Source organism: Ranitomeya variabilis, chromosome 4 (genome assembly GCF_051348905.1).
Source record: "Ranitomeya variabilis isolate aRanVar5 chromosome 4, aRanVar5.hap1, whole genome shotgun sequence".
Classification (NCBI taxonomy): domain Eukaryota; kingdom Metazoa; phylum Chordata; class Amphibia; order Anura; family Dendrobatidae; genus Ranitomeya; species Ranitomeya variabilis.
Window position 1 is genome coordinate 483,287,162 of NC_135235.1, and position 26,450 is coordinate 483,313,611.

Below are 26,450 nucleotides of genomic sequence, written 5' to 3' on the forward strand. Positions count from 1 at the left end.
AATACATTGTGTTGGAAAAATTAAATTGCTGGTCAACTTTTAACCCTTCTAACTTAACAAAAAAAATTGTTTAAAAAATTGTGCTGATGTAAAGTAGACATATGGGAAATGTTGTGTGACATGACTCTTTCGTTTAAGTGCATAAAAAATAAAAAGTTTGAAAATTGCCGAATTATACTATGTTATAAATGTGTTTTTCTTTTTCTTTTTTCTCTTCGCCACGACAGCACCCACTGAGAGAGGGGATCCGCCCCTAGGAACAGGAAACCCTACGGAGAGATAAAAGGGGCGGTCCCCCTCGCTCCCACAGTTTGGTTTCCTGTTCCTATGGGAAATCCACGGAGAAGAGGATGCCTAGCCTGGATGCCGCTTGCGCGGTTTACCTGTGAGGACGGCAAGGGCTCCAGAGCTGGAAGCAGCGTCGGGGGTCCTGGTGTCAGCTTCCCCCCTCTGCTGGCAGACGCTGTGAGGCCAGGGCTGGAAGGTGGCTGGCTCACAGAAAGTCATCCGGAACGTCTGCGGGGAGTTAGCGCTGTAATGGGGAACGCTGCGCCGTCCTCGGCGAGCGCTTATACGGCGTGGAGCCCCAGTATGCCCCCCGGAAGTATAAGCTGAAAAGCTTCCGAGGAGAGGGAGGAGACGGCGCCGGCGCTGGTGCCGGTGACAGCGCGGGCATATGGAATATGGCCGCGACCCGGAAGTGATTAGCACTTCCGGGTTCAACAGGAAGAAGATGGCGGCCCCCATGTGAAAAGGACGCCGGCGGTAACGCTCCGGCGTCCAATATGGATTCGGCACAGGACCCTGCGATGTCTTCTATTGAGGCCACCGCAACTACTCCTCGCAGCCATGCCAGCAGCAGCAGCCGCTCCAAGCGGAGTGGATCTTCTAAAAAGAGCAAGCCTCTGCAGTCTCCTCCCCGTCAGCCGGTACCTTCACAGACGCTTCACTGGGGTGAGTGTACATCTACCCTATTAAGCTGATTGCTGTCCCCTCTTCTCTAACACTCTAGGCAAAATGTACTGAAAAAACGAAACACAAACAGTGTGCGATATGTCTTCAGCCCCTTCCGGATAGTTACACAAAGAAACTTTGTAAACCATGCATTGATTCCACCTTACGGGAAGAGGCCTCGGTTAAATCTGAGGACATTAGAGTGTTGATTAGAGAAGAACTACAAGCCCTGCATAGTTCGGGAAAAGAAACGCGTCCTAAGGGGACAAGAGAGTATGTTTCACCCATATCTGACCAATCTTCCGAATTAGAGAATGCAGATTCGGATGTTTCTAGGGATTATGTTTCCTCGGATGAGGATCAAGATACGTGCTTCCCCACCGACAGTATAGATAACCTGGTGAAATCCGTCTGTAACACTATGGGCATCGAGGATTCTAAGACCCCTAAAACACAGCAGGACATAATGTTCGCTGGGCTGTCCGAAAGGAAAAGACCCTCCTTTCCGGTAATAGCAGCAGTTAAAAATTTAATTAAAAAAGAGTGGGAAAGCCAGGGGCAGAGGGGACTACCACCATCTTCAAAGAGACGTTATCCCTTTAATGATGAGGAATTCTCGACCTGGTCAAAAGCCCCGAAAGTAGACGCAGCAGTGGCTTCCACATCTAAAAAATCCCTGCTACCTGTGGAGGATTCAGGTTCACTACAAGATCCTTTGGACCGCAAAGCCGACTCTCTCCTTAAAAGAGCGTGGGAATCTTGTGCGGGAGCCCTAAAACCGGCTGTGTCAGCTACATGCACCGCTAGGTCCATGCTAGTCTGGCTAAATGACTTGGAAGAAGGACTTAAAAACGGTCTCTCTAGAGACAAGTTGAGAGCCTCTATACCTTTAATTAGGGGTGCTACAGCCTTCCTGGCAGACTCATCTGCTGACTCAATACGATTAGCGGCCAAGTCGGCGGGGCTGACTAATGCAGCACGTAGAGCCCTGTGGCTTAAGGGCTGGAAAGGCGATCCCCAGACAAAATCCAAATTGTGTGGTCTTCCATGTCAGGGTGAGTACCTATTTGGTACTAAGCTGGACGAGATCCTGACCAAAGCAGGGGAGAGGAAAAAGGGCTTCCCTAATAATAATTACCTTCCATCTTATAGGAGGGCGTTCCGAAAGCCCATGTTTAACAAGAGGAAGGATTTCAAGAGCCAAGATCGCTGGGCCACTAGAGACACCAGACAGAGAGGAGCACTTTTTGGGAAGCGCCCTTACAAAACTGAGGAAAAACCCCGTTAGAACAGATCTGCCTGTCGGAGGTAGATTGTCTTCCTTCTCAGATCAATGGCAGAAAATAACTTCGAACATTTGGGCAAATAGTATCATCGCCTTCGGCCTAAAATTAAAATTTTTCCGAGTCCCGCCGGACTCATTTCTATTGACTTCTTTAAAAACCCAGTTACAGCAGGAGGCTTTGGAGCAGGAGGTATTGAACCTTCTAGCCAAAGGGGTTTTGGTGGAAGTCCCATTTCTTCAGCAAAAAAAGGGGTTCTATTCCCCTCTATTTTTAATCCCAAAGCCAGATGGATCTTTCAGAACCATATTGAACCTTAAAAAATTGAACACCTTTTTGCAGAATCAAACCTTTAAAATGGAGTCTATCCGATCCACCATAAAACTGTTGTCTCCCCATTGTTTTATGATGGTACTCGACCTAAAAGATGCGTATTACCATCTGCCAATTTTTATAGAACATCAACAATATCTCCGCGTGGCGATTGTGTTGAATGGACGTATACGACACTTTCAGTATACAGCAATGCCCTTTGGACTATCAATAGCTCCAAGGGTATTCACTAAGTTAATGTCGGAAGTAATGTCATACCTAAGAGTAAAAGATACCCTCATAATTCCGTACCTTGATGATCTTTTAGTGGTAGGAAGTTCCCCGTCACAATGTCACCAACGATTGTGTAATATGGTCTCGTCCCTGCAGAGGCTAGGGTGGTTGGTGAATTGGGAAAAGTCTAGACTTCTTCCAACTACTCGACAAACATTCTTGGGGATTATAATAGACTCCATAAGCCAAAAATGTTTCTTACCACAATCCAAGCAATTGACAATAAGAAATAAGGTACAGTCGGTAATAGATAAACCTCTAATATCTTTAAGACAAGGCATGTCCCTCCTTGGCTCCTTCACGTCATGTATCCCAGCAGTACCATGGGCCCAATTTCATTCAAGGTGTTTACAATATGCAATTTTACATGAGGAAATAAAATTACAAGGTCATCTAGACGGTAAAATTTCCCTTTCTGAAGACGTAATTAAATCTCTATCCTGGTGGCTAGAACCAGATCACTTGGTTAGTGGGGTCCCCTGGGTAGTTAAACCTTCAAACACAATATTCACGGATGCCAGTCCTAGTGGTTGGGGAGCACATATGAGAGATCAGGTAGCCCAAGGTCTATGGTCGGTTACGGAGTCAGACGACTCGTCTAATATAAGAGAGCTGAAAGCTATCCATCACGCTCTTTGTGAATTCCTTCCGCAGCTACACGGAACACATACAAGGATTCTGTCAGACAACATGACATCAGTAGCGTATATCAATCATCAAGGAGGAACAAGATCAGGAACACTCATGTCTATAGCCGAAGACATCCTAACTATAGCCGAGAAACATCTACTGTCTCTATCAGCACTACATGTCAGAGGAGTGAACAATTCAAAAGCGGACTTCCTCAGTCGCCATACCCTCCACCAAGGGGAGTGGGTTTTAAATCATCGAATCTTCAAAATGATAACCGTAAAATGGGGTTTACCAGAGGTAGATCTCTTCGCTACAAGAGACAACAGGCAATTAAAAAAGTTCGCTTCAATGTTCCAATCCGACAAACCCGATTTTCTCGATGCTCTCCAGGTACCCTGGACATTTCAGAAAGCGTATGCCTTTCCTCCTCTGATACTTCTACCAACAGTAATCAGGAAGATAAGAGAGGACAAAGCCAATATAATCTTGATTGCCCCATTTTGGCCAAAGAGACCATGGTTCTCCCTGCTCAGAGCTATGTCCATCGCAGATCCATGGATTCTCCCAGAGGATCAGGATCTTCTTTTCCAGGGGCCATTCAACCACCCTCATGTGAAGGGTCTACGGTTGACAGCCTGGAATTTGAGAGGCAATTGTTGAAATTAAGGGGTTTCTCTGATCAAGTAATTAATACTCTATTATTAAGTAGGAAAAGATCCACTACTTCTATATATGTAAGAGTATGGAGGAAGTTTCTAAGTCTTTATCCATTGGCCTTGTCAAACGAAATTCCTATACTTAACATTTTAGAATTTCTCCAGAAAGGACGTGACTTAGGTCTTTCAGTTAATACCTTAAAAGTACAAGTCTCTGCTCTAGGGGCATTGTATAGTCACAATGTAGCGGGTGATAGGTGGATAACTAGATTTATTTCAGCCTGCCAGAGGTCAGAACCAGTTCAGATTCCCCGCATACCGCCTTGGGATGTTAATCTAGTCCTTGAGGCCTTGACAGGTCACCCATTTGAGCCACTACACTCAGCTCACATTAAACACGTTACTCTCAAAACTACTCTTCTTGTCGCATTAGTATCGGCAAGAAGGGTAAGTGACATGCAGGCACTATCAGTGGATCCTCCCTTTCTGTCCATATTTCCAGATAGAATCGTCCTGAAAACAGACCCTTCCTACCTACCTAAGAGATGTACTAAGTTTCATAGATCTCAAGAAATTCTTCTTCCTACTTTTTATGATAATCCTACAAATCAGGAAGAGGAGAAATACCATACCTTAGATGTGAAAAGGGCTGTAATGACTTACTTAGACAGGACTAGCGCCTGGAGGAAGAGCAGGGCTCTCTTTGTTTCCTTCCAGGGTCAAAGGAAAGGAGCTGGTGTCACAAAAGGCACATTATCTCGATGGATTCGGGAGACGATATACCTGGCCTATTCATCTAAAGGGGAAGATCCACCCGAGACTGTAAAGGCACACTCAACCCGGGCAATAGCATCATCCTGGGCAGAGCGAGCAGAGGTTCCAATAGAACTCATATGTAAGGCCGCAACCTGGTCTTCGCCTATTACCTTCTATAGTCACTATAGATTAGATCTATCTGCTTCCACTGATTTGTGTTTCGGTAGATTAGTTCTTAACACGATAATCCCCCCCAAATAGCTATCTCTGAAAGTCTCTCAGTGGGTGCTGTCGTGGCGAAGAGAAAACACCGGATTACGTACCGGTAATGCTCTTTTATAGAGCCACGACAGCACCCCTTCACTTCCCTCCCTTATATATTAGTTTACATATGAGCACTGATAAGGGTGATTGGTTCTTGTAAATATACGTGATTAAGTCAAAGATGAAATGTTAATATAGAATGACCTACTAAAACTTGTGGGCGGTTCCTCGCAATCTCTGTAACCCAAACTGTGGGAGCGAGGGGGACCGCCCCTTTTATCTCTCCGTAGGGTTTCCTGTTCCTAGGGGCGGATCCCCTCTCTCAGTGGGTGCTGTCGTGGCTCTATAAAAGAGCATTACCGGTACGTAATCCGGTGTTTTTGTTTTTTAAATTGGTCAATGGGGCATTAATTTCCCCAGACTAGATGACCATCTATCCATGTTATCATGTTCCTGTGGGCCTAATAACATAATTTGCACAAGCCGGCATCATTGCCAGCTCCTGCACATCTTGCGTATACATGCATCTAATTTAAGCAGCCTTTCTGCTCCTCTGTAACTGGGTGTGCGCTTCTTAGCTTGAAAGTCGCACTGCGCATGACATGGAGTTGAGAAGACTGTCTCCGGTCATGTCGGTGTGCCTCTGAAACTGGTAAAGTACACCCAGCTACTGAGGCGAAATGAGCCGCGTGAGATTTGCATGAGCTGGTGATGAAGTCGGGTCTCGTAAATTATGTTATCACACCCACAAGTGTGGAAAGCGGGTCGACTAGTCTGGCGAAACTAACACCCTATCCACTAGTTAAAGCCATAATTGTCATAGGAAAAGCAGACCTTTATACATGTTTTTGTTTAAAACATTGATTCAACTGAATAACTTTAATAAAGTATACTAAATTTATTTCTATACCACCAACATATTCCGCAGCACTTTACATTCTAGAGGGGACTTGTACAGACAATAAGACATTATAGTATAACAATAAACACATACCGTAAATCAACAGATGCCAAGAGGAATGGGGGACCTATTCACAAGCTTACAATCTATGAGGTAATGGGGATAACACGAAAGGTGGATGGTAACAATTACTTTCATTGTTCTGACCAGCCATAATGTAAGAAATCGGGTGATCTTGTAATGGTACATGAGCCGGTTATCAGCCAGAATATGTAAAAGTACAGACACAGGGCTATTAAATGCATTAAGCGTGTTAGAATATGATACGAGGAACCTAGTTATGGTGAAAATTTTGGATGGGCAACATAGGGATAGTGTAATAGATTTGTTGAGGCAGTAGGCCAGTCCTGAAGAAATGCCTTTTTAGGGCACGCTTAAAACTGTGCGTATTGGGGATTAATCAAATTATCCTGGGTAGTGTATTCCAAAGAATTGGGGCAGCACGTGAGAAGTCTTGGAGACGGGAGTGGGAGGTTATGATTATTGAGGATGTTAATTCAGGTCATTATCAGAATGGAGGGCAAGGGTAGGGTGGTAGACTGAGACCAGGGAGGAGATGTAGGGTGGTGCTGATCCGTGGAGTTCTTTGTGGGTGAGGGTAATAAGTTTATACTGAATTCTGGAGTGTATGGGTAACCAGTGTAATGACTGGCACAAGGTAGAGGCATCTGTGTAATGGTTGGTGAGGAATATGATCCTGGCTGCAGCATTCAAGACAGATTGGAGAGGGGAGAGTTTGATAAGAGGGAGGCCGATTAATAGAGAGTTACAATAGTCCAGACGAGAATGAATAACAGCAACAGTAAGAGTTTTGCATAGTCGAAAGTAAGAAAAGATCAAATTTTATAAATGTTTTAAGGTGCAGAATAGTGATGAGTGAATATACTCATTGCTCGGGTTTTCCTGAGCACGCTGGGGTGGTCTCCGAGTATTTGTGACTGCTCGGAGATTGTTTTCCTTGCCACAGTTGCATGATTTGCGGCTATTAGACAGCTTATTACATGTTGGGATTCCCAAGCAACCAGGCAAACCCCACATGTACTCAGGCTGGCTAGTCGCTGTAAATCATGCAGTTGTGTCAACAAAAACTAAATCTCTGAACACTAACAAATACTCGGGAAAACCCGAGCAACGAGTATATTCGCTCATCACTAGTGCAGATAATATGAGGGAGCCAGTGATCGGATATGGGGGGTGTATGAAAACTCTGAACAAGTATGACCCCAAGAGAGCCGGCATGTTGCTGGGGAGTAATGGTAGAACCACACATGGGAATGGCAATGTCAGGCATAGATAGGTTATTAGAGGGAGGAAACACAAGGAGTAGGGTTGAGCGAAACGGATCGGACATTTTCAAAAAAATGAAACCCGACCCGATCCCACTGTGGGATTAGCCATGCGGTCGGCGATCTTCGCGCCAAAGTCGCATTTCATATGACGCTTTTCCCGCCATTTTTCAGCCAATGAAGGAGTGTGGGCAGCGTGATGACATAGGTTCCGGCTTGTTTTCTGCGGCGTCACAGGGGGTAAAACCGCCATCTTACCGTTTGGGATGTAGCGATTTCTACAGTCCAACACAACCTTTGCTTTGCAGGGAAGAGAGAGAGAGAGACTGTTTGCTCCCCCATTGACTTACATTGGGTTTCGTGTTCCGGTCGATCCCTGACTTTGCGCGATAATTGGATGATTTGACTCGACTTTTGACAAAGTCGGGTTTCGCAAAACCCGACTCGATCCTACAAAAGTTAAAGTCGCTCAACCCTAACAAGGAGTTCAGTTTTTGACAGGTTCAGTTTCAGATAGAGGGAAGATATGATTTTGGAGACAGCGGTAACTTTATACAGGGATAATTAGACAGGGAATTTAGTCACATATGTGAATGCTGCTGGGGTGGAGCGCATGGGGGACCTGACAGCTTCCCTTAAATAGGACAGTTTAAAAACTAAATTAGAAGTGGAAAGAATATGCCTCAACCAGTGGCACAAAGAAGAGAGCCAGTGTGCAAGAACAATATAAAGGCCCTCTGCAATTCGATAGCTCATCATGATGCACAATTCCATCTGCTTTGGAGGTGTAAGTGGCCCCTTACCTTCTGGACCCTTTGAGCCGCTGCACAGGTTGCACAAATGGTAAATCCACCTCTGCCTCAAGGTAAAAGGAGGAAATAGAAATTTGTAATTATGGAGGCTGAAATGGCATCCAATGATGTCTGCAGTTAACCCATTTGACCTTTATAAGCTAGAGTACAATTATTTGTAACCGAATAGTTGTGTTATTGAGAGAGCGGGGGTGATCTGCCAGCCGAGCAGTTGTCTCGGGTAATGTTAAATTGCTGTGTCCAGTTATGTTACCATAATATGATCTGATGTTCCCTCTCTCTGGAATCCGTCAGTGTAAGGCCTCTTTCACACTTCCATCTTTCAGCTCCCGTCACAATCCGTCGATTTTTGAGAATGCAGGATCCTGTAAAAAAATTTGCAGAATCCTGCATTTTCTCATAGACTTGTATTAGCGACGGATTGTGACAGGTAGCCATCCGTTTCATCCGTCTTTCACTGGATCCTGCATAAAAAACGACCCGTCAGGCAGAGAAAACGTTCAGAGGAACGTTTTTTCTGCACGTCGGAAAATCGGTCAGCGACGCATCCTGCGCTGCCCGTCACTGGCTATAATAGTAGCCTATGGGCGCAGGATGCGTCGCTGCCTGTGAAAAGTAGGAATCCAGCGACAGGTCCTGTCTTTTCAAAGAGAGCATGCGTGGAAGAATTTCCTGTCTGGGAAATTCTCTCTCGCTCTCTTTCTCTTTTTACTATTGATGCTGCCTATGCACACGTTTTCCACAATCTGCACAGGATCTATCATTTCAACGTCTTGACGGATCCTGTGCAGATTTGGAAGACAGAAGTGTGACAGAGGCCTAACTCTTTTATCATTTGAAGTTTCTAGCCACCTTGGAGCTCTTTGATCCGTGTTACCTAATTGGGTCCAATAGTTTGTCTGCCCGAATGGCGTTTAGGGTTCACCAGTAGAAGTGACTGTGGGGGGTACCACCCTATTGTTAGGTGCAATTGTTGTTCATCTTAGGACTTGGCATTCCCACCACCATATCCTTTCCCACGGCAATAGTTATTAGAAGGTTTGTATATAAATGCCATCATTTGGGGCACATATCATTGTTTGATTAACCTTCATTAAAAGGGCCAGCTACTTTATCTTTTAAGTTGAAGAAAATGACCCAACATGGTGTTAAAATAATATCCTTTGATCCTTACGGTTTCTCTCCAAGAGATGCCTAGGTCTCTGTAGCCTTTTTCTCTAAAAGGGATGGCAAGTGACCTCTGTAGTCAGTAATTGTTCTCTCACCAGAAGAGGAAGCAAAGAGACTGGCAGGGGACTAGAAGAGAATTGGCAGCCACTCTTGCTACTTCCAATAGGTGGCACTGGAGTTCCTATTCTCCACCTCTCTGAAGAGGCTATTTGCATAGTTACCGGTACTTTTCAATATGGAAAAAATGGTGGAAAACCCATTTATTTATTTTGTGAACTGGAATCTGACCAAAGGGAAGTAGAAAATCCATTGTTTTATTTTTTTTTTCTTTTGTTGTGTGGCTCAAGGAAAAGGGAAAAGCTGCAACAAGGCTTCATTGTTTCCTGCAGAAGCTCCATTATTGTTCCCTTCTCCAGCACTTCTGCAAACAAACTGCCATCTGTTACAGCAGCTGCTGATATTTTTGTGCACCATAGTTCCTATGTTTTGTGACTAGTTGAGACACTCTGGCAAAACTCTGTCAAGGAAAGAAGTCGCATTTCTTCCATGAAGACCACTTCTAGTCAGACTCCTCCGAACAGTAGATGTATGTAGCTGGGTCCCACTGGTTGCTTCCAGCTCTGTGCTGGTGGCACTGCTGGACATCTTCCAATTTCAAAGGGAAGTAAGAATGATGTGTCTAGAGTCCTCAATGTTTAATTTTATTTTTTTTTTGGGGGGGGCGCTTCTTGAGAAAAGCTTGAACAAAGTTTGAAAGCCCAGCTTACTTTAAGATCTTTACCTGAGAGACACCGTGCTGGTGCAGTATAACTACCCTGATCCTTGTTGCTGTGCTTTGTCTTGCCAAAGTGTATGATCTGAAACTGTCTTCTATAACTTCACGTTTGAATCAGAGTTTGGCTGTTCATGGTTCCAGTTTTAAGCCTCCTGCACAGCTATTCCAGTTATGGACTATCCTTCAACCTAAATATGAAAATGATGATCACGCGCACTTGTTTAGGATAATTGGTAACTCATTCTCCTGCCTATAATCTTACAAGATTCCTTACTTTATGCAAGAGACCTAGAAGAATTGATGCTGTTTTGAAGGCAAAGTAGGGGTCACTCCAAATTTTGATTTCTCTTGTTCTTTCAATCACTTTATTTTTATTACCATAATTCAAAATACAAACTATTAACAGCTTGTTTTTTTTATTTTTTTAAAGCATTTTTACTTTTGCAGCATTTTTCCATATATGACAAAAAAACAATACCTCATAACCAAATGTTATGTCTACTGCCTCAACAAACGTGTACGCAAACCTATGGAAAGTTCTAGGAAAACGCAGACAATATACTACATATGAAAATGTGATTAATTAAATGTTACCAATAAAGTACATTTTATGCGGTTTTCTTGTAATATGTTCATTAAATATGTTCATTTGAAATAAAATTTTTCCACACCTGCCTGAAACTTTTTTGCACTTGTATATAAAATACTTACCTACCGTATTTCATATGCGGACTCCAATAGGGTGTATTATGGCTTCAAATAGATGGAAAAAATTTGTCAGGTGCCTCTAGTTGCTGGCCTTCTCCACTTATTAGCAGGTATTCAAAGTAAATGTGTCCTCCAATGTGTCAGCCATCCTTTCAGTAATGACTGCGTACAGAAGTTGCTTGGGGCTGCAGGATCAGTAGCTGCATGATGCAGACATCCTTCCTCTAATAGTGGCTAGGGCTGTGCAATATAGGAAGGGAGACTGGATGTCATTGCTACAGTTGTGCGTTGCTCGAAGGCGAGCTTTATGACAAACTATATGGAGAGAATTAAAAGAGATACTCGCTTGTTGGTTCAAAGCCCCAAAAAGGATTCACTGGCTTCTTGGTGGGCCAATCAAAGCCTGTGCAGATCTACTGTAAAAAAAATAAATGAATAATAGCCTCGTTAACTCTACATATTGGAGTTGCCAGCATGGGTATTCATGTGATTGCATTTTTTTTTTTTTTTTGTGTCCATGTGGTTGTAAATATAAATGATGTAGCCAGTCCTTTAATTTACTAGTTTAAAATAGAAGCGAGTACAAGGCTGCTCTACTTTCAATGGCACAGCGAGGAAAGACCTAACTTCGCACTTTTTGGGTGATCGAGAGCCTACTTTTTTAATGCATGACTATACACATTAAGTTTTTCATTCCCTGTGGTATCTAATATTGTCATTGTTATAGGATAACGTAATTTAATATTGAAAGAGGGCTGTGTAAATAGAGATTTGCATCAAAAGCCGGAACTGTCGCATCAAAATGGGGGGGGAAAAACGGACCATGGGCCCTACGTTCTAAAGTGTGTAGATTACAGCATAGATGTATGTGGCTGTAAAATGGGGAAAAAAAAAAGTGATACTTAAAATTCTTATAACTTATTAAGAATTTATACTGTGTATTTTCAGGGACACAGGACTCAAGAAGAGGAATTTTTCAATCTTTCCTTGCTTCCAGTTATTTAATGAGCATGTGTTTCAACTTGATAGAAATGAAGGGTGAAGTTCTTAGTATTGATACATGAGGCTGTGCAAGGAAAGAGCCATTATGACTCTAGGGCAGACCTGGGCCAAGTGTGGCCTGCGGGCCACATCCTGCCCTCTGGCTGTCTCAGTCCTGTCTATGGTCTGAGACAGCCGAGGGCTGAAAACAATGGCACGCAGTCTGCACTGTACCTGCTCGCTGTCTACCGTGGTGGGTAAGAGGGGGGGGGGGCGGCATCGGCGAAGCAGCATGTCACAGGAGGCTGAAACTCGATGCTGCAGCTAACTCCTGTGCCCGCTGCTAAAGAGAAATGAATATTCATGGCATTCCATGCCCATGGGCGTGTAGGCCAGTGAATATTCATTTATCTTTAATAGAGTTTTAGTATAATTGGCCCCCAACCCCAGTCCCGGTTTGCATGGCCCCATCCTTATGATTGACCCCCACCCCCATCCTGGTATGCATGGCCCCATCAGAAAACATTTTTTAAAAAAAATTAACACTTACCTTCCCGGAGTTCCCTTGCAGCATCCTTCTCCTTTGTCAATAGCTGCTATATGCAGAATACTCACTGCTCTGCACGCTGGGACTGTGTGCAGAGAGCCATGAGTATTCATTGTTCTTAAGTAGCGGCATACATGACCGCCGGCAGTAACAGAAAGTCTCCGTCTGACACTGCGCACTACTGAAGAGCAATGAATACTCACTGCTCTCTGTGCACAAAGTCCCGGCGTGCAGAGCAGTGAGTATTCCCGGCAGCTGTCCTCTGCTTGTGAGCAGCGCATGACGTCCCTGCCTTGGGCTGCTTACAAGCATAAAGCAGCTGCTGGCAATGGAGCAGGATGCTGCAGGGAGCGCAAGGAAAGTGACATTTTTTTTTTTTTTTTTAATGTTTTCTGATGGGGCCATGCATACCAGGATGGGGACCAATTATAAGAACGGGGGTATACATGCTAGGACCGGGGTGGGGCTAATCATACTAGAATAGGGATGGGCCATGCATACTAGAAGGTGATGGAGGGGCCCTGCATACCATGATAAGGATGGGGGCCATGCATACCAGAATAAGTATGGGGGCCATGCATACTTGGATGAGATAGGGGCCCTGCATACCAGGTTAGGGATTGGGTCATGCATACTAGTACGAGATGGGGGCCCTGCATACCAGGATAGGGATGGAGCCATGCATGCTAGGACAAGATGGGGGGGGGGGACCCTGCATACCAGGATAGGGATCGTGCCATGCATACTAGGGTAGGGATGAGAGCGATCATTCCTGCCAGGTTAGGGATGAGAGGGACCATTTCTACCAGGATAGCGATGAGGGGGTCATGCATACCAGTATAGAGATGAGGGGGCCATACATACCAGGATAGGGATGAGGGATTCATTCACACTAATATAGGGGTGATGGGGCCATACATACCAGGGTAGGGATGGATAGGCCATGTGTATCAGGATGGCGATGAGATGACCATATATACCAGTATAGGGGATATTGAGTACAGAATTGACCACATTTTTTAGCTTCAATATTTTTTTTCCTAATTTCCTCCTCTAAAACCTAGGTTCTTCTTATAGTCCAAAAAATACGATATATCCATGTGGACTGCATTGGTGGAGAAAGAGCCTCAGGCCACTTCATCCACCAATCAGCGTGTGAAACAGCTGATGTGATTGTTATTTCATCGCGTCAGCTGTGTACTGCAGAGAGTCAGCGCACCAGAGACATCAAGACAGGAGCAGAAGCAGAGTGCCGGGAATGGGAGCAAGGTGAGTGGTTTGTGTTTTGTTTGTTTTTTTTTTTATGTATTTTTTTTTAGTTATGTATATGGGATGTTTGGCTGCACATGAGGAGGCTAAGAGGGTCTTACTGTGGACATGGGGAGGCTATGGGGGTCTTACTCTGGACATGGGGAGGATATGGGGGTCTTACTCTGGAAATGGGGAGGCTGTGTGGGCCTCATATGATATATACAGTTAGGTCCATATACAGTAGAGACCAAAAGTTTGGACACACCTTATCTTTTAAAGATTTTTCAGTATTTTCATGACTATGAAAATTGTAAATTCACACTGAAGGCATCAAAACTATGAATTGACACATGTGGAATTATATACTTAACAAAAAAGTGTGAAATAACTGAAAATATGTCTTATATTCTAGGTTCTTCAAAGTAGCCACCTTTTACTTTGACTGCTTTGCACACTCTTGGCATTCTCTTGATGAGTTCAAGAGGTAGTCACCTAAAATGGTTTTCACTTCACAAGTGTGCCCTGTCAGGTTTAATAAGGGGGATTTATTGCCTTATAAATGGGGTTGGGACCATCAATTGTGTTGAGCAGAAGTCTGGTTGATACACAGCTGATAGTCCTACTGAATAGACTGTTAGCCGCTTTTTTCATGCCATAATACAAATTCTAAGTAAAGAAAAACGAGTAGCCATCTTTACTTAAAGAAATCAAGGTCAGTCAGTCCGTAAAATTGGGAAAACTTTGAAACTGTCCTCAAGTGCAGTGGCAAAAACCATCAAGCACTACAAAGAAACTGGCTCACATGAGGACCGCCCCAGCAAAGGAAGACCAAGAGTCACCTCTGCTTCTGAGGATAAGTTTATCTGAGTCACAAGCCTCAGAAAAAGCAGGTTAACAGCAGCTCAGATTAGAGACCAGGTCAATGCCACACAGAGTTCTAGCAGCAGACACATCTCTACAACAACTGTTAAGAGGAGACTGTGCAGCAGGCCTTCATGGTAATGTGGCTGCTAGGAAACCACTGCTAAGGACAGGCAACAAGCAGAAGAGAAAAAAGACTAGTAGATAAAGTGAGATAATCGCCGCGCTAGCTGAACTGAGAGGTAGCAGGGTGAATAGTCCCAAAAAATATATATGATATGTAATGATCCAGTACTCACTTGTTTGCTGCAAAAAGATCTGACATGCGTAGCTTGATCTGGAAATCCTGCTAGTTGATGCCACTGTTGGGAGAGCTGAAATAGTGGTTCAAGTAATTTGGGAGTAGCTAAATAAATATATGGTGCAATTAGGGTGTAGGGATGTACTTACAGGTGCTACTGCGTGCAATGCACTGTAAGAATGAATAGCAGAAGAGACTTGTTTGGGCTAAAGAACACAAGGAATGGACATTAGACCAGTGGAAATCTGTGCTTTGGTCTGATGAGTCCAAATATGAGATCTTTGGTTCCAACCACCGTGTCTTTGCGCAACGCAGAAAAGGTGAACGGAGGGTCTCTACATGCCTGGTTCCCACCGTGAAGCATGGAGGAGGTGTGATGGTGTGAGGGTGCTTTACTGGTGACACTGTGGGGATTTATTCAAAATTGAAAGCATACTGAACCAGCATGGCTACCACAGCATCTTGCAGCGGCATGCTATTCCATCCAGTTTGCGTTTAGTTGGACCATCATTTATTTTTCAACAGAACAATGACCCCAAACACACCTCCAGGCTGTGTAAGGGCTATTTGACCAAGAAGGAGAGTGATGGGGTGCTATGCCGGATGACCTGGCCTCCACAGTCACCAGACGTGAACCCAATCGAGATTAGTTTGGGGTGAGCTGGACCGCAGAGTGAAGTCAAAAGGACCAACAAGTGCTAAGCATCTCAGGGAACTCCTTCAAGATTGATGGAAGACCATTCCGGTGACTACCTCTTGAAGCTCATCAAGAGAATGCCAAGAGTGTGCAAAGCAGTCATCAAAGCAAAAGGTGGCTACTTTGAAGGACCTAGAATATAAGATATATTTTCAGTTGTTTCACACTTTTTTGTTAAGTATATAATTCCACATGTGTTAATTTATAGTTTTGATGCCTTCAGTGTGAATTTACAATTTTCATAGTCATGGAAATACAGAAAAATATTTAAATGAGAAGGTGTGTCCAAACATTTGGTCTGTACTGTATATTTGGACAGACAACATTTTTCTAATTTTGGTTATAGATATTACCACAATGAATTTTAAACAAAACAATTCAGATGCAGTTGAAGTTCAGACTTTCAGCTTTCATTTGAGGGTATCAACATTAAAATTGGATGAAGGGTTTAGAAGTATCAGCTCCTGAACATGTGCCACCCTGTTTTTAAAGGGACCAAAAGTAATTGGACAATTGACTCCAAGGCTATTTCATGGACAGGTGTGGGCAATTCCTTCGTTATGTCATTCTCAATTAAGCAGATAAAAGGCCTGGAGTTGATTTGAGGTGTGGTGCTTGCATTTGGAAGGTTTTGCTGTGAAGTAAACATGCGGTCAAAGGAGCTCTCCATGAAGGTAAAACAAGCCACCCTTAAGCTGTAAAAACAGAAAAAAACCGTCCGAGAAATTGCTACAATATTAGGAGTGGCAAAATCTACAGTTTGGTACATCCTGAGAAAGATGGAAAGCACTGGTGAACTCATCAATGCAAAAAGACCTGGGCGCCCATGGAAGACAACAGTGGTGGATGATCGCAGAATAATCTCCGCGGTGAAGAGAAACCCCTTCACAACAGCCAACCAAGTGAAGAACACTCTCCAGGAGGTAGGCGTATCAATATCCAAATCTACCATAAAGAGAAAACTGCATAAAAGTAAATACAGAGGGTTCACTGCACGGTGCAAGCCACTCTGTCATGATCTCAATGGCAAGAGAACATAGCATAAGCATATATAGGAACTAGCTCTTGGAAGATGGGAACTGAGCTGACCATGAACTAAACCTAACGCACAACTAGCAGTGGCCGGGTAGCATGCCTACGTTGATTCTAGATGCCCAGCACCAGCCGGAGGACTAAATAAAGCTAGCAGAGGAAAATATTAGTCCTAGCTCACCTCTAGAGAAATACCCCGAAAGGAGACAGAGGCCCCCCACATGTATTGGCGGTGAGTTGAGATGAAATAACAAACGTAGTATGAAAATAGGTTTAGCAAATTTGAGGTCCACTTACTACATAGCAGAAGACAGAAAGGACACTTTCATGGTCAGCTGAAAACCCTATCAAAAACACCATCCAGAAATTACTTTAAAACTCTGGCATTAACTCATAACACCAGAGTGGCAATTCCTGTTCACAAGAGCTTTCCAGACACAGTAACGAAACTACAGCTGTGAACTGGAACAAAAATGCAAAAACAAACATGGACAAGAGTCCAACTTATCTAGTAGTTGTCTAGGAGCAGGAACAAGCACAGAGAGGCTTCTGATAACATTGTTGACCGGCAAGAAACTAACAGAGCAGCAAGGTTATATAGCGACTCCCACATCTTGATGGGAACAGGTGAACAGAGAAGATGAAGACACCAGTTCAATTCCACCAGTAGCCACCGGGGGAGCCCAGAATCCAAATTCACAACACCACTCATAAGCATCAAGAATAAAAAGGCTAGACTGGACTTTGCTAAAAAAAAAACATCTAAAAAAGCCAGCACAGTTCTGGAATAACATTCTTTGGACAGATGAAATAAAGATCAACCTCTACCAGAATGATGGAAAGAGAAAAGTATGGCGAAGGCGTTGTACAGCTCATGATCCAAAGCATACCACATCATCTGTAAAACACGGTGGAGGCAGTGTGATGGCTTGGGCATGCATGGCTGCCTGTGGCACTGGGTCACTAGTGTTTATTGATGATGTGACACAGGACAGAAGCAGCCGAATGAATTCTGAGGTATTCAGAGCCATACTGTGTGCTCAGATCCAGCCAAATGCAGCCAAACTGATTGGTTGTCACTTCATACTACAGATGGACAATGACCCAAAACATAAAGCCAAAGCAACCCAGGAGTTTATTAAAGCAAAGAAGTGGAATATTCTTGAATGGCCAAGTCAGTCACCTGATCTCAGCCCAATTGAGCATGCATTTCACTTGTTAAAGACTAAACTTCTGACAGAAAGGCCCACAAACAAACAGCAACTGAAAATCACCGCAGTGAAGGCCTGGCAGAGCATCACAAAGGAGGAAACACAGCGTCTGGTGATGTCCATGAGTTCAAGACTTCAGGCAGTCATTGCCAACAAAGGGTTTTCAACCAAGTACTAAAAATGAATATTTTATTTAAAATTATTTAATCTGTTCAATTACTTTTGGTCCCTTTACAAATAGGGTGGCACATGTTAAGGAGCTGAAACTCCTAAACCCTTCATCCAATTTTAATGTTGATACCCTCAAATGAAAGCTGAAAGTCTGAACTTCAACTGCATCTGAATTGTTTTGTTTAAAATTCATTGTGGTAATGTCTATAACCAAAATCAGAAAAATGTTGTCTCTGTCCAAATATATATGGACCTAACTGTATATAGAAGAGGCTGCATTCAGGTTCAAACGCTATATAGGGTAATGTCGGCATACTTAATTCTACTCAATATTGAGTGATAATATTAATTATAAATATTATATTCATAATTATATGTTGGTATTAATATTGACCTTTAATTTTAGCCTATTGGTTCGGCCCTTCACAACAGTCACGGTTTCTCATGTGGTCCCTCAGGAAAATTAATTGCCTACCCCAGGGCCGGACTGGCCATCGGGCAGCTGCATTATATTCTATGGGGCTGGCTGCATTCCATTCCATGGGCCTGTGCTGCATTATATTCTATGGGGCTGGCTGCATTCCATTCCATGGGCCTGTGCTGCATTATATTCTATGGGGCTGGCTGCATTCCATTCCATGGGCCTGTGCTGCATTATATTCTATGGGGCTGGCTGCATTCCATTCCATGGGCCTGTGCTGCATTATATTCTATGGGGCTGGCTGCATTCCATTCCATGGGCCTGTGCTGCATTATATTCTATGGGGCTGGCTGCATTCCATTCCATGGGCCTGTGCTGCATTATATTCTATGGGGCTGGCTGCATTCCATTCCATGGGCCTGTGCTGCATTATATTCTATGGGGCTGGCTGCATTCCATTCCATGGGCCTGTGCTGCATTATATTCTATGGGGCTGGCTGCATTCCATTCTATGGGCCTGTGCTGCATTATATTCTGTGGGGCTGGCTGCATTCCATTCCATGGGCCTGTGCTGCATTATATTCTGTGGGGCTGGCTGCATTCCATTCCATGGGCCTGTGCTGCATTATATTCTATGGGGCTGGCTGCATTCCATTCTATGGGGCTGTGCTGCATTATATTCTATGGAGCTGGCTGCATTCCATTCTATGGGCCTGTGCTGCATTATATTCTATGGGGCTGGCTGCATTCCATTCCATGGGCCTGTGCTGCATTACATTCTATGGGGGCTGGCTGTATTACATTCTATGGGGGCTGTGCTGTATTACATTCTATGGGGGCTGTGCTGCATTACATTCTATGGGGGCTGTGCTGCATTACATTCTATGGGGGTTGTGCAGCATTACATTCTATGGGGGCTGGCTGTATTAGATTCTATGGGGGCTGTGCTGCATTACATTCTATGGGGCTGTGCTGCATTACATTCTATGGGGCTGTGCTGCATTACATTCTATGGGAGCTGTGCTGCATTAAATTCTATGGGGCTGGCTGCATTACATTCTATGGGGGCTGTGCTGTATTACATTCTATGGGGCTGTGCTGTATTACATTCTATAGGGGCTGTGCTGTATTACATTCTATGGGGGCTGTGCTGCATTACATTCTATGGGGGCTGTGCTGCATTACATTCTATGGGGGCTGTGTTGTATTACATTCTATGGGGGCTGTGTTGTATTACATTCTATGGGGGCTGTGCTGTATTATAGTCTATGGGGGCTGTGCTGTATTACTTTCTATGGGGACTAAGCTGTAATGCTGGATACAGCTGTAATTATGTTATATAGTCGTGTTACACTCCCCTTACTTTTTGTAGCCTACAAGTGTACAAAGATATTATACAGTCACCATGTGACAAGTGGGCCTGTGTGACTTCAAATGCCAGGGCTGAATTTTAGTCCCAGTCCGGCCCTGGCCTACCCCTTGTCTAGGGTCATGTCACTGATTTCCATTGTGAATCCCCTCTTTATTATCACCGTTAACCTTGTACTCATAGATATTTGCCATAATCCTGTCCAGTTGGTTTTCTTTCTCTTCTCATCAACCAAATATAAAAGCGGAGTTAGGCTTAGTTTGTGAACATGAGTCATGGTAGGGGAATGTGCTGGGAGAAGATAACTGACTGAGCTTGCTGTCATGTGGTTTGTATCTCATCATCACATATTTTAGGACGAGCAGGGCAGTTACAGTGGGCTAGTAATGCTTCTCTTACCATCAAAACCTGTCCTTCCATTTGTATCTATGATGTACTACATTCCTAGGTTTCCATGGGGTGAACAGTACTGACCTTTTTGAGCATGACATTTTGACCTATGATTACAAACAAGCCTAGACTAGACAAATAAAATCATTTAAAATTGTGCATATTTTGTTAGTAGCTGTTTCTTAGGCCAAAAATTGGCACTGGAATACAACTTATAACAGGCATGATAACTAATAGAGCCATTTAATGTGGTGGATATCACACCAGAGGAAGCCGCCTCCTGTGGCGATACGCGTGTGGTTCTCAATCCCATATCATGCTTTTTCTATTAGCCAATTTACCTGATGACTATGCACATGGCACTTTACTGCACAAATCTCTTGCTGATATTTTTTTATATAGTATTCCATAGTGTCCATTCATACTTGTGTCTGATACCCACCACATTTACATGGCTCTATTTGTTATCATGCCTGCTATGTGGATTGTAACGCAGTGCCAATTTATGGCTTAGGAAAGAGGTTCTTCCTCAATTTTTTTGTTTCTAAATACATTTTTACATTTTTTAAGTTAGGAAGTGCACCCAATAATTTGTTCGCGTCTTTCGTATATGAATAAAAATTTTCCACTCGAGGTCATAACTAGGCTTTCTTTAAACGCGGGAAAAGATTGTTCCCTGTTCTATACCTTTAATCAAGGCAAATTAGATTTTTAGCACGAAGCACTTGGATTTTTATAACCCTTGTGCACCCCTATTACTATACTACTTTTTATGAAATTGAACATATTCAGGAAAAATTTAGAAGGGTTTGGTTTCACACGTCCATCATTAAGGGTCAGAGACTGGACCAATAGGATCAAGTTGACCATGGGTCTTCTGATCAAAATTGAAAAACCTCCATGTATGCTTATGAAGCTGTTGAGTTTAGGTCAGGAAATCCCACGCATGGTAAATACGATACTCAGGCCATGAATGTCAGACATGTGAAACTCTCCTTAATCAATTACCAATGTACTGTCAGATACAGTAACTACAGACTGCAATTAAACTAGAATTGGTTAGGCTTTGTAGTGCAAGGAGGCTAAAGTTATATGCGCAAAAACTGAAACCTAAATTTTTTTATTTTTTTTTTAGGTTAGTGAGATTCAAATTATTTTCAGATCCCAAAAACATAAATTTTAAATATCTTACAATGTTGAGCTCCATCAATGCAGGTACAGGAGTGGTGTCCTGCTCCACACCTTCTGTGAAAATCACTTTTTTATGGTTTCTGGTAATATCTAGTAGAAAGATGCTGATATTGGATGTGGTGGGCTATGTCCTGAACCAAAACTAGGAGATTGACCTGTGCAAAATAAAAAAACACCTGAACTTTTTCATTTTGATCATGCATATGAATTGATAGCAGATTATATATTTCTCTGTTTGATGAATAATCAGGTTTTTATATGCAAGTACTTGGGGACACGTAGTCTATTATATTACACACTAAACCTATTGTTATGCAGCTTCTGCCAGCTTGTTTTACGGAAACTGGTACTTCTGCAATTATTCATATAAAACTGTCCCATTCTCAGTACGGTAGATGGCACATTTGACTTTATAGGGTAAGAGAGCTTCTTTGTGACCGGTCTTGTCTTTGAATCAGTATTACTGCAGTTTGAAAGCGAGTGTTCATTTTCTTTGTATTGAATTGGTCTGCCAATTTGGCTTTCTATTACAGTTTTTGATATTCGACTGGCGTAAGTGAACTTGGCACATCAGTCTTTTACATGTCTTTCTTGCCTGCTGTTGGCCATTTTAGTCTAGGAAACGGCTGGCTTTGTCATTCTTTTGAAGGGATATCCTTACCACGTAATGTTATGGCATCAGGTCTAAAGGGTAAAGTTTTCTCCTTGCGGAGAGATGAAAGTTGGTGTTGGGAGGATTGCACGCATCAATCTAACCAAACCATGGATTTGGTTAATGTGCAGCAGCTCACCAGCCATCATAATAGATGGGGCTCTCTTCTAGTTCACTGCAGTCATGTATATATTTTACTGCTTTTATCAGCTTAGTATTTTATGTGTAGTCCTCATTTACAACAATGCTGTTCCTTTTACAGATGGCTCAGTGTGTCACCAAGATCCAGCTGTCCATTTCTTGCTCAGACCTTTTGGATAAGGATATTGGATCCAAATCTGATCCCTTATGTGTAGTTCTGCAAAGCATTGGTGATGGAAAATGGTCAGAGGTACAGTAAATTTTACATTTTTCATAAAACGAACCTGTTCGCTTGGACATGCTGTCCAATCTATGAGCACCAAGTAATAGAACTGAACATATTGAATATTTCCCTCAAGTTTATATACCAATGTACCGTAACTTGTATATTATTAATTTAAGTCCCTGCTTATTCTGGATTTGGTAATAAATGGGATAATCCATGTTGGTGACTGACAGTTCTCGATGTGCACACATTCACCAAGTAGGACCATGTTTAGTGGAAACTTATTGAAAATGTCTTTAGCAAAAGAATATATGCAATTGTGTGTGTTTTTTTTTGGGGGGGGTCACTATAATTTTCTTCAATTTATTAATTTCATTTTATTCATTTGTTTTCCCACTGCGAGAATCTAGCAACAAGTTCTACATTTTAAGCCAGCCAAGAGGATTGGCTCAGATTTTTAATTGTCACATTCTATTCTTTTCACTCTAGTTGGCTCGAACAGAGAAGGTGAAGAACTGTCAGAGTCCAGAGTTCTCCACAAAGCCGGTCATTGATTACTACTTTGAGAAAGTGCAGAGCATCAAGTTCGGCGTGTATGACATTGACAACAAGTCGGTGGACCTGAATGATGATGATTATCTTGGAGGCTTTGAGTGTACTCTTGGTCAAGTATGTAGTAGTGTATAAATGTATAATTAAATATCATGGTGTGTAGCTTGCACAATTTATGGACTTTTTTATTTTGTGCTGTGTTTCTAATGGATTTCAAATGGTTCTTTCACCAGATTTCACAAAACAAATTGTGCACATTATTAAATAGATCTCTCAGATCTATAGAAGATGCTGTTTTTACTTTGAAAATCCAAGTCAGAATGACTCTATAATCATATATAAAAGTTTAACTCTGTCTCCACCCACCTAGCCTGGTTGACAGCTCCTCAGTGTACTTCCTACCTGTTGAGATCTCTCACAGCTCATTCTATAGGTGGATTCCTAAAATGCTCATCTTAAAAATCGAGATTAAACAACCATTTTGACATGGATTGTAAAAGTAACTACACCATTCTCATCAGTTAATAGAGCTAGCCAATAAAGTATGCAGTCTGTATTATCACATTGACATGTTAAAAAAAAAAAAAAAATATATATATATATTTTATTCCCCCTCCCCGGGTCCAGCAAGCAGTCCTTATCGCTGCTCCTGGTATCTGTGATTGTCTGTTGCGCGGATGTCACGTCGACAGTGCTGCAGCCAATCAGAGAGCTCAGTGGCCCTATCAAACTAGGAGGCATGAAACACTCAGAGCCATTTTGGCTTGTTGATTGGCTGCAGAGAAGTATGCTGTATGCAATAATTGACACTGGGAGCAGCCATTGGTGGAGACTCTGCCTTAGCTCTGGACCCAGGGTGAATGAGTAAATTACTTTCAATTTCTTTAGTGTTTTCCAGTACACGATACGTTAAAACCAATGATGTAGTTCAAAAGTACAGCTCGTCCCGCAATAAACAAGCCCTCACATGGCCAAAAATTTAAAAAGTTATGGCTCTGGGAAGTAGGGGAGCAAAAAATGCAAAAGCAAAAATACCTCTGGTCGTTAAGGGGTTAATGGTACAGTTTTCCACTATACTTTGAGTGTTAATTGCTCACTATTTTCAAGATCTCTTTTAAGACTGTTATTCAGTGGATCAAAATGCCCTGGTCAATTGAACATCTCACAGATGCTTGATTCGTTACAGGTTGGCTAATGGTACGGTTTGCATTGAGCGGTGCGTTTGTGTCTGACATGAAGACACTATTTTTATTCACTGGAAGAAAGTGAGGAAATTTCATATAGAATAACTACAAGCAGAAATCTTGAAAAAACATGTAGATTTGACATAGGCATAAGCTCAAATTTATGAAAGCAATTTTGCCAAAACTCTGATGTAAATTTCTTTGGAAAGCATCAAAATATTTAACTTTTCATGACCATTTTCTCCCAACTCAATCAAAATGGGCAGGATGGGGGGCGATGGCAATGTTCCTTACTTCAGACCCTGCCTGGATAAGATTTCTGGCGTAAGACTTCTGGCGTGCCACACGGAGGCGCACGCTACTCATCGGATGGTCCTGATTAATGAAGAGACCATCACTTCTACCTGACTCAGAAGTGTCTGACCCCACACCACCCCCTCGTCAAGACCAGCCCAAAAATTATCAGTCTTGATGAATCAGGGCCATAGTATACTGGAAAATTGCTAAACTATTCGGATCTTAAGGATAACCTTTGTCAAAATTATAACACTTCTTTAAAAGGAACCTGTCAGTATATTCATTCTGCCTCAATCATGGGGCGCAATTACAGCCAGGTTTGTGTGTCTGAAATGATCTTCCATTTCCATGATCTTCTGTTTCCGAGAAAACCTAGTTTTTAAAGCCGGCTGGGGAACACCGTGTGCAACCTGATTAGTCCGGCAGAACTCCTCCTTTGCCTGTTTCTCTCTGCCCCGCTCTAGGTCTCTGACCAGTCTCTCCTACATGTGCACACTCGCACAGCCTGGTTATCTCATGTTGCTAGTGATTCAGGGAGCAAGAATCTAGTGACAGATTCTCTTTAATTGCTTGTGTTTTTATATGCCCCAATATCGGGGTTGAGAAACGTCCCAGAAAGTCCTGGATGTCCATAAAAATAAAGCACTTTTTTTTTTTTTTTTTCCTCCACTATATAAAAAAAAAAATATTGATGTCTTTTATTAGTGATGAGCGAATATACTCGTTATTCGAGATTTCTCGAGCACGCTCGGGGGTCCTCCGAGTATTTTTTAGTGCTCGAAGTTTTAGTTTTTCTTGCTGCAGCTGAATGATTTACATCTGATAGCCAGCATAAGTACATGTGGGGGTTGCCTGGTTGCTGGCGAATCCCCACATGTACTGATGCTGGCTAACAGATGTAAATCATTCAGCTGCGGCACGAAAAACTAAAACTCTGAGCACTAAAAAAATACTCGGAGGACCCCCGAGCGTGCTCGAGAAATCTCGAGTAACGAGTATATTCGCTCATCACTAGTCTTTATATTTGTGAAGGTGAAGTTTGTACAGATTGATTGTAATTATTTTACAGTGACTGCTTAAAATCTTAGTTAATTCTAGCTTTCCAAGTTCTGAATGAAAAAAAAAATGTTGGCTGCCTGTAAATTTTTTTTTTTTTAAGATGTCAAGAATAAAATAAAATTCAAGCTGGCAACCCTGTCCAAGATGATGTACAAACATAAGACTTTAATCTGTGGACAAGATGTACACAAGAAATGGATTTGCTACAGTACTCTGCAAAGAATTTAGGCAGGTGTAGAAAAAATGCTGCAACGTAAGAATGCCTTTAGAGATATTGCAGTGTTAATAGTTTATTTTTATCAATTAACAAAGCATAAAAGTGAGCAAAAGAGAAATTGATATAAAATCTATATTTGGCTTGACCACCTCTTTTGAAGGAAAAAAAACAAACAAACTATCAATTCCCTAAGGTACAGTTGTATAGGATTACAGTCAGGTGTAGGAGTAACCAATTAGGCCGGGATCACACATACGCGAGATACGTCCGAGTCTCGCAGGTGAAAACCCAGCTCTGGCGCCGGCACTCCGGAGCGTGCAGCCGCACAGCAATACATGGAGCTGCACGCTCCGCCCCGGAGTGCCGGCACCAGAGCTGGGTTTTCACCTGCGAGACTCGGACGTATCTCGCGTATGTGTGATCCCGGCCTTATACTAAGTAGATGATAGTGATCATCAGTTTCATATGTACGTTGAACTGGTTGAAGAACAGATACAAATTTAAGGTTGTGATGAGACCTTTTCATGTTATAAGTCATTCACAATGCTGAATCATATTGGTCTCTCCTGGGCTAAGATTTCCAAACAGACTGAGGTTTCAAGATGTGATGTTCAAGCTCTTTTCAAGAAACGCCAAGAAATGGTCAACGTTATGGACCATAGATGCAGTAGTCAGCAAGGGAAACTTGATGCAACTAATGAAAGACACTTCGTGCTTGCTTCCATTCAAAATTAAAAATGTCCAGCAGTGCCGTTAGCTTAGTACTGGCAGAAACTAGTGGGACCCAGCCATACCCTGCTATTGTTCTGAGAAGTCTGCCCAGGTGTGGTCTTCA

General features: G+C 42.7%; 1 protein-coding gene across 4 annotated transcripts in view; it reads left to right on the top strand.

The window, feature by feature from the left end:
- CPNE1 (copine 1) overlaps positions 1–26,450 on the top strand; it is a 90,327-nt gene that overhangs the window by 35,259 nt on the left and 28,618 nt on the right. For all 4 annotated transcript variants that reach the window (XM_077251903.1, XM_077251902.1, XM_077251901.1 and 1 more), the window contains exons 2-3: positions 22,202–22,330; positions 22,796–22,975. In XM_077251903.1, the coding sequence (XP_077108018.1) occupies positions 22,202–22,330; positions 22,796–22,975 (309 nt within the window). The remainder of the gene's footprint in view (positions 1–22,201; positions 22,331–22,795; positions 22,976–26,450) is intronic.